Below are 8,990 nucleotides of genomic sequence, written 5' to 3'. Positions count from 1 at the left end.
CATCTTATTATTTGTCCGAGCGACAACACAACATCTACGGTGTTCCACCACAGTTCATGTCCATCATCCAGCAGCTGTACGAAGACTCGACCTGCCAAGTCATCCACAATGGGAAACTGACAGATCCCTTCACGGTGTGAGGCAGGGCTGTCTGCTGTCGCCGACTATTTTCCTTCTCGTTGTGGACTGGATAAATGAAGAAGACCACCGAAAATGGAGGGACAGGGATCCAGTGGACTCTCACCAAACAGTTAGAAGACCTGAACTTCGCAGACGATGTATGCCTCCTTTCACACAGACACCAAGATGCGCAGGAAAAGCTAAACCGACTGAAGAAGCTGAGAAACAGGTCTCAAAATTAATGCCAAAATGACAGAGCTCATGAGAGTAAACAACAAGAGGCAAGATCAGCTCCATCTCAGAGATGGAAACATCAGTGAGGCGGAAATGTTTGTCTACCTTGGCAGCGCAGTGAGGAAGGATGGAGGGGCGGATGAAGACACCAACAGCCGCATCAACAAAGCATGTCATGCCTTCAACACCCTGCGGCCAAATCGGAACTCCACATCTCTTTCCATTCATAACAAACTGAGGATCTTCAACACCAATGTTAAAGCAGTCCTCTTGTATGGCTCTGAAACATGGAGACCAACCAAGACGAACACAGCAGACTACAGGCCTTCGTCAATAGATGTCTGCAGCGTATTTTAAACGCCATTAGATGGCCAGCGACCATACCAAACGCTTGCCTCTGGAGAAGAACCAACCAGGTGCCCATTAGGGAGGAGATCAGGAGGAGGAAATGGGGGTGGATAGGCCATGCCCTTCCAAAGCCTCCAGACGACACCACAAGACAGGCACTTGAATGGAGTCCCAAAGGAAAGAGGAGAGTGGGCAGACCAAAGCAGACCTAGAGAAGCACGGGGGATGAGATGAAGGCAGCCGGATGGACATGGACCCGGCTGAAGAGGACAGCCCTCAAAACCAAGTCCGCTGGAGAAGTACTGTTGCAGCCCTATGCTCCACACGGAGTCAAGAGGCATAAGTTAAGTACGTCAAGATCAGTTCAAAAGAAGCTACTTACAACTCAGTAAACATTAAATGTCTCAATGAAAAATTAATATAACAGAATGCTTTTGAAAAAAACAACAACAACCCCACATCAAACAAACAAAAAACCAAAATCAAACCATACAAAAAACAAACAAACAAAAAAAACAACAACAACAAAAAACAGACGTGCAACAGACAAAAATATAGTTCGTTTATTGGTTAGATATATAGCAAGTCCATTAGTCAATAAAGAAGTACATTCATCAAAGAAATTATGTACAGAGGATGACTGCGCTTTACTCAAAAGTTCAACATGTCTGGTCAATATTTCAACTTAATGCACATCCATACATGAGAAAGTGATTGTGCTTCATTTATTGTGATTACACATCTAGTATGTGTGCGTGTTTGTGTATGGGGTTGTCTGTGTGTGGTTGTCTGTCTATCTGTGTCCGTGTGGTTGGAGGGGGGGCGAGGGGGGCAGGGGGGGGGAGGAGGGGGGCAGAAAAAGTCTTAGAGCCAGTGAGAAGAAGAAGAAGAAGACAAAGAAGAAAAAGCGATATAAACAGACGAATAGATACATTTTCTGATTATTTTGTTATTCATAAATTTACAGTTTGTGGATTTATAATCCAAATATCAGCTGCAAATGCCACACTGCTAAAAAAAAAAAAAAAAAAAAAAAAAAAAAAAAACAACCCCAAAAACAAAACAAAACAAACAAACAAAAAAACAACAACCAAAAAACAACCAACCAACCAAACAAAAAAACAATAATAATCATAATGATAAATAATTTAAAACACACTCACGCCCAAACTGCACACTGTAGATTTCATAGAAATCTACTGACATCCAATTTCTTACAAATAAATCGTTTGAAAACGTGTGTGTGTGTGTGTGTGTGTGTGTGTGTGTGTGTGTGTGTGTGTGTGTGTGTGTGTGTGTGTTGCACTTAATGATTGATTTCTTTGTTTCCTTCTTTCCTTCGTGTTCAACAACATTTTATTTGGCTATTTTTTAACGTACTTCCTTACTTATTTTGGTTGATAATTTTCTTTCATTCGATGTAAATGTGCTCTCTCTCTCTCTCTCTCTCTCTCTCTCTCTCTCTCTCTCTCTCTCTCTCTCTCATATATATATATATATATATATATATATATGTAGTGTGTGTGTGTGTGTGTGTGTGTGTGTGTGTGTGTGTGTGTGTGTGTGTGTGTGTTATATTTGTTTTTTTTTTCTTTTTTTTCTTCTTTTTAGACACCAACTAAAGTAGGCTGTTGGATCTGACCAGCACTTTGGGTTCATGCGAAGGTCAGGCATTGACCCCCCCCTTCACATTTATATTACATTATATTATATTATATCATATAATATTGTATCATACTATATATATTTACAGTAGAATGTATAGATCACTCCATACGCTTTGACTCTTGAATCTGAAACTTAAACAATACACAGTCTTTGAAACTTTCTGAAGTAGATTCATATCACCGTGTTGTGTTGTGTTGTGTTGTGTTGTGTTGCGCTGCGCTGCGCTGTGCTGTGTTGTGTTGTTGTACTGTGTTGTGTTCTGTTGTGTTGTTGTATTGTGTTGTGTCGTTGTACCGTGTTGTGTTGTGTTGTTGTACTGTGTTGTGTTGTTGTACTGTGTTGTGTTGTGTTGTTGTACTGTGTTGTGTCGTTGTACCGTGTTGTGTTGTGTTGTTGTACTGTGTTGTGTTGTGTTGTTGTATTGTGTTGTGTCGTTGTACCGTGTTGTGTTGTGTTGTGTTGTTTTGTATTGTGCTGTGCTGTGTTGTGCTGTGCCGTGACGTGTTGTGTTGTGCTGTGCCGTGTTGTGTTGTGCAGTTTGGTGATCTGTTGCAATGTGTTGTAACGCGTTGTGGTGCGTAACGTTCAGTAACCTTTTTTTTAATCTTTTTTTTTTTTTTTAATCCCATCGCGGTTTATTCCTTTGCTACATATTTCTAATGGGTTACACCTCATTAGTCTTCTCCGTGTGACACAGTATGGGTAAAATCGTACGGTATCAGACCGTGCCGTACAGTGCTGGGTTGCGTTGTGTTGTTTTGTGTTGTGTTGCATTGCGTTGCGTTGTGTTGTGTTGTGTTGCGTTGCGTTGTGTTGTTGTACTGTGTTGTGTTGTGTTGTTGTACTGTGTTGTGTTGTTGTTCCGTGTTGTGTTGTGTTGTTGTACTGTGTTGTGTTGTGTTGTTGTATTGTGTTGTGTCGTTGTACCGTGTTGTGTTGTGTTGTTGTACTGTGTTGTGTTGTTGTACTGTGTTGTGTCGTGTTGTTGTACTGTGTTGTGTTGTTTTGTATTGTGCTGTGCTGTGCTGTGTTGTGCTGTGCTGTGACGTGTTGTGTTGTGCTGTGCCGTGTTGTGTTGTTTTGTATTGTGCTGTGCTGTCTTGTGTTGTTTTGTATTGTGCTATGCTGTGCTGTGTTGTGCTGTGCTGTGACGTGTTGTGTCGTGCTGTGCCGTGTTGTGTTGTTTTGCATTGTGCTGTGCTGTGTTGTGTTGTTTTGTATTGTGCTATGCTGTGCTGTGTTGTGCTGTGCTGTGACGTGTTGTGTCGTGCTGTGCCGTGTTGTGTTGTTTTGTATTGTGCTATGCTGTGCTGTGCTGTGTTGTGCTGTGCTGTGACGTGTCGTGCTGTGCCGTGTTGTGCTGTGCTGTGCCGTGTTGTGTTGTGCAGTTTGGTGATCTGTTGCAATGTGTTGTAACGCGTTGTGGTGCGTAACGTTCAGTAACCTTTTTTTTAATCCCATCGCTGTTTATTCCTTTGCTACGTATTTCTAATGGGTTACACCTCATTAGTCTTCTCCGTGTGACACAGTATGGGTAAAATCGTACGGTACCAGACCGTGCCGTACAGTGCTGGGTTGCGTTGTGTTGTTTTGTGTTGCGTTGCGTTGCGTTGCGTTGTGTTGTGTTGCGTTGTGTTGTTGTACTGTGTTGTGTCGTTGTTCCGTGTTGTGTTGTGTCGTTGTTCCGTGTTGTGTTGTGTTGTTGTACTGTGTTGTGTCGTTGTTCCGTGTTGTGTTGTTGTACTGTGTTGTGTTGTGTTGTTGTATTGTGTTGTGTCGTTGTACCATGTTGTGTTGTGTTGTTGTATTGTGTTGTGTCGTTGTTCCGTGTTGTGTTGTGTCGTTGTTCCGTGTTGTGTTGTGTTGTTGTACTGTGTTGTGTTGTGTTGTTGTATTGTGTTGTGTCGTTGTACCGTGTTGTGTTGTGTTGTTGTTGTTGTACTGTGTTGTGTTGTTGTACTGTGTTGTGTCGTGTTGTTGTACCGTGTTGTGTTGTTTTGTATTGTGCTGTGCTGTGCTGTGTTGTGCTGTGCTGTGACGTGTTGTGTTGTGCTGTGCCGTGTTGTGTTGTTTTGTATTGTGCTGTGCTGTGTTGTGTTGTTTTGTATTGTGCTATGCTGTGCTGTGTTGTGCTGTGCTGTGACGTGTTGTGTCGTGCTGTGCCGTGTTGTGTTGTTTTGTATTGTGCTATGCTGTGCGGTGCTGTGTTGTGCTGTGCTGTGACGTGTTGTGCTGTGACGTGTTGTGTTGTGCTGTGCCGTGTTGTGTTGTGCAGTTTGGTGATCTGTTGCAATGTGTTGTAACGCGTTGTGGTGCGTAACGTTCGGTTGCCTTTTTTTTTTAATCATTTTTTTTATTTTATAATCCCATCGCGGTTTATTCCTTTGCTACATATTTCTAATGGGTTACACCTCATTAGTCTTCTCCGTGTGACACAGTATGGGTAAAATCGTACGGTACCAGACCGTGCCGTACAGTGCTGGGTTGCGTTGTGTTGTGTTGCGTTGTGTTGTGTTGTGTTGCGTTGCGTTGTGTTGTTGTACTGTGTTGTGTTGTGTTGTTGTACTGTGTTGTGTTGTGTTGTTGTACTGTGTTGTGTCGTTGTTCCGTGTTGTGTTGTGTTGTTGTACTGTGTTGTGTTGTGTTGTTGTATTGTGTTGTGTCGTTGTACCGTGTTGTGTTGTGTTGTTGTACTGTGTTGTGTTGTTGTACTGTGTTGTGTCGTGTTGTTGTACTGTGTTGTGTTGTTTTGTATTGTGCTGTGCTGTGCTGTGTTGTGCTGTGCTGTGACGTGTTGTGTTGTGCTGTGCCGTGTTGTGTTGTTTTGTATTGTGCTGTGCTGTCTTGTGTTGTTTTGTATTGTGCTATGCTGTGCTGTGTTGTGCTGTGCTGTGACGTGTTGTGTCGTGCTGTGCCGTGTTGTGTTGTTTTGCATTGTGCTGTGCTGTGTTGTGTTGTTTTGTATTGTGCTATGCTGTGCTGTGTTGTGCTGTGCTGTGACGTGTTGTGTCGTGCTGTGCCGTGTTGTGTTGTTTTGTATTGTGCTATGCTGTGCTGTGCTGTGTTGTGCTGTGCTGTGACGTGTCGTGCTGTGCCGTGTTGTGCTGTGCTGTGCCGTGTTGTGTTGTGCAGTTTGGTGATCTGTTGCAATGTGTTGTAACGCGTTGTGGTGCGTAACGTTCGGTTGCCTTTTTTTTTTAATCATTTTTTTTTTTTTTTAATCCCATCGCGGTTTATTCCTTTGCTACATAATTCTAATGGGTTACACCTCATTAGTCTTCTCCGTGTGACACAGTATGGGTAAAATCGTACGGTATCAGACCGTGCCGTACAGTGTTGGGTTGCGTTGTGTTGTTTTGTTGGTTTGTGTTGTGTTGCATTGCGTTGCGTTGTGTTGTGTTGCATTGTGTTTTGTTGTGTTGTGTATCAGCAAGTCACTCCACTTATTTCGGGATTACCTTTCAATCCCATTGCCTCTGTGTGTGTGTGTGTGTGTGTGTGTGTGTGTGTGTGTGTGTGTCTGTGTACCGTGTCTTTATGTGCTTCAATGTGTAGATATCTGTGTATGTGCATTGTCGCGCGCGCGCGCACCTGTGTGTGTGTGTGTGTGTGTGTGTGTGTGTGTGTGTGTGTGTGTGTGTGTGTGTGTGTGTGTGTTCGCTCGCACGCGCGTGTGTGTGTGTGCGTTAATCGTTTTCGCGTCGCTGTGGTAAAAAAAAAAAAAAAAAAAAAAAAAAGCGCTCTGAGTGACGTCACTTCCGGTCACGGGATGACGTCACTTCCACCCCTCCTCCTCGTTTTAGTTGCCCTTGTTCCCTTCTCTGCGCCACCTCTTGACGTCAACGATGGACTGGGGCAGCGAGCGATGCCTAGTCTCTGGCAGCAAGGTGAGGAGAAAGGTGACCAGCAGGCAGGCCACAGAGAAGATGACTCCAGGAGCCCAGATGGCCACGTCGCTCTGTTTGTGGTTTTAGGGCAACAGAGAGGGAATTAGTTGTAGTGTTGTCTTGGTGTATGTGTGTGTGTGTGTGTGTGTGTGTGTTTCATGCGCAGAGGTATGTTATAATGCACTGCTGTATATTTTGCAGTATTGTCTTGGTGTATAGATACACATATATATGTGTTGTTGTTGTTTGTTTGTTTGTTGGTTGGTTGTTTTTTTCATGTTGCAGAGGTATTGTTGTTATGCACTGCTGTATATGTGTTGTTTCATGTACGGCACTTAGAGCCCATTACAAGGGGAGTTTGCACCAGATAATATCTATCTATTATTATTATTATTATTAAATCTATCTATCTATCTATCTATTATTATTATTCTATTTATCTGTCTATCTATCTATTATTATTGTTATTATTATTGTTGTTGTTGCTGCTGCTGCTGCTGCTGTTATTATTATTAATAATACAATCAGTATCAGAATAATTTTTTTTTCATACCATTATTATTACTATCATTATCTCAGTGAGTGAGATTAAGGGTGGATGAGGCATTGTGACACAAACAGATCTCAAGCAGAACAATAAAACTTGGCATTCCATATAATGCATGTATGACAAAGAAAATAAACAACAAGTAGACAACTGACTCATAGCAAAACAAGCCTGATAGGCTACATATATCACATTTCCACTACTAAACACACACACACACACACACACACACACACACGCCCATATGCAAGCATGCCCTCCAAGCACACTTTTCTACGTAACTTTGCAAAAGATTCAGATTACAAGAAAACAAAACGATATCATCCTTTAGGACAGAGGATTTGCAGGAAACAAATCTACTTCACTATCTCAAAAGATAAAATTGTTGACTCATTTGCTGATTAATTAAGAAGGCTACAGATACAAGAGCATTGGCATAACTACATCCACACAACGACACAATCTTTGATCATGCTATGTTCCCACGTTTCCATAAGAACACGGATTCATAATATATATATATGCTTTACATATTTTGTTCAAATGATACTTTTTATGCTCAATGGTGTAGACTGTGTGGATTAAAAACAACAACAATAAACAAATAAAAGTAATTGGGAATAAAGGAGAGAAAACATAGCGTACATAAATACACACACACACACACACACACACACACACACACACACACCACGCACACACACCCACACACACACACACACACACACACACACACACACACACACCACACACACACACACACACCACACACACACACACACAGTTGGTTCCAGACTCACGCACCAGCAGTTTGAAGAAGGGGGCAGCCATTCCCCCGATTCGGGCACTAGAAGAGGCGATCCCCACTCCAACGTTCCTGCCACGGCAGTTAAGTACATGCAGGTATATGGTAAGTGCAGAAAGAAATGACAAATCTTTTTAATGTCCACTCAGCGTTACAGCGCCCCTCAGATAAAAGGGTCAAGAAAGAACACATTTACTTGTGAATACACCTCAAGTAATTATGTGCAGAATGAAAGAAAGAATTAAAGAATGAATCAATGAATAAATGAATGGACGAACGAACGAACGAACGATAGAACGAACGAATGAAATCATTATTGAAATATTAGATGAATTGGCCCTTCTCCCACAACAACATCAACAAACTTGTTGCGAGTGCCACCGTCAGAGTAGAGCGCCAACCCATAAGTTATTTTTGCTTCTGATTAACAGATAGTAAAGCGTGCTAACTCTCTCCATTCACAAGGCACACAACTTCAAGTGAGTGCTGCTTACGCTACCAGTTCAGCTGGCACGCAGGTAAATAAAAGGTACACTGGAACAAACCCAGCCACCTAACAAAGGAAGCGGCGGGCGAGTCCCCATACCGATCACTTGACATGTCGCACACAGCAGCAATGACAGAAGAACACAGATAGTTGCCTCGTTGGTTTTTCGACTTGAAATTGATAAATAATGAGGCCTGGCGATCAAATGATTAACAAAAAAGAGAATTCAATAAACTGATAAACTGATGGATGGATGGATGGATGGGCTGACGGGATGGAGAGACAGATGGATGGATAGATAGATAGGTGGACAGTCGAAGGTGGATAGACGGATGGATGAACAGACAAACGGATGGATGGACAAGACGTATGGAAAGATGGATGAATAGACAAATGGATCGACTGACAGACAGACGGATGTATACACGGAATGACGCACGGACAGACTGACCGACCGCCGAACGAGAATGACACACGCACGGACGGGGGGTAGGGGTCAGGGCGGAAGTGGGTGGGTTGAATGAATGGACAGACAGACGGACGCACGGACAGGTGGATGAATGGATGGATGGATGGATGGATGGACGGAGCAGGGAATGGGCGTCACCTGAGGTTGGTGGGGAAAAGCTCCGGGGTGTAGACCCAGATGGCGTTGAAGGACCCCGTGATTCCGAACCTGGCCACCATGGACAGAGTGGTCTGGGCCACGCCTGTGGCTGCGCTGTCCCCTGAGGACACGAACCACTGTGTCACCTGTCTGTCTGTCTGTCTGTCTGTCTGACTGTCTGTCTGTGTCTCTCTTCCTCCGTCCTTCTCTCTTTCGCTTTCTCTTTGTCTCTTTCTCTGTCTCTCTCTCTTTCTCTCACCCCCCCTCCCTCTCTCTCTCTCTTTCTC

The 8,990-nt window shown here is 43.2% G+C and overlaps 1 protein-coding gene across 2 annotated transcripts in view; it reads right to left on the bottom strand.

Moving 5' to 3' along the window:
- Positions 1 to 4,207: 4,207 nt before the first annotated feature.
- LOC143281934 (organic cation transporter protein-like) overlaps positions 4,208 to 8,990 on the bottom strand; it is a 20,239-nt gene continuing 15,456 nt past the window's right edge. For both annotated transcript variants that reach the window (XM_076587242.1, XM_076587243.1), the window contains exons 10-12: positions 8,704 to 8,824; positions 7,609 to 7,681; positions 4,208 to 6,328 (exon numbers count right to left, since the gene is read on the bottom strand). In XM_076587242.1, coding sequence (XP_076443357.1) covers positions 6,170 to 6,328; positions 7,609 to 7,681; positions 8,704 to 8,824 — 353 coding nt within the window. In that variant the 3' untranslated portion in view covers positions 4,208 to 6,169. The remainder of the gene's footprint in view (positions 6,329 to 7,608; positions 7,682 to 8,703; positions 8,825 to 8,990) is intronic.

Source organism: Babylonia areolata, chromosome 5 (genome assembly GCF_041734735.1).
Source record: "Babylonia areolata isolate BAREFJ2019XMU chromosome 5, ASM4173473v1, whole genome shotgun sequence".
NCBI classification, from domain to species: domain Eukaryota; kingdom Metazoa; phylum Mollusca; class Gastropoda; order Neogastropoda; family Buccinidae; genus Babylonia; species Babylonia areolata.
This window is presented reverse-complemented; position numbering and strand designations above follow the sequence as displayed.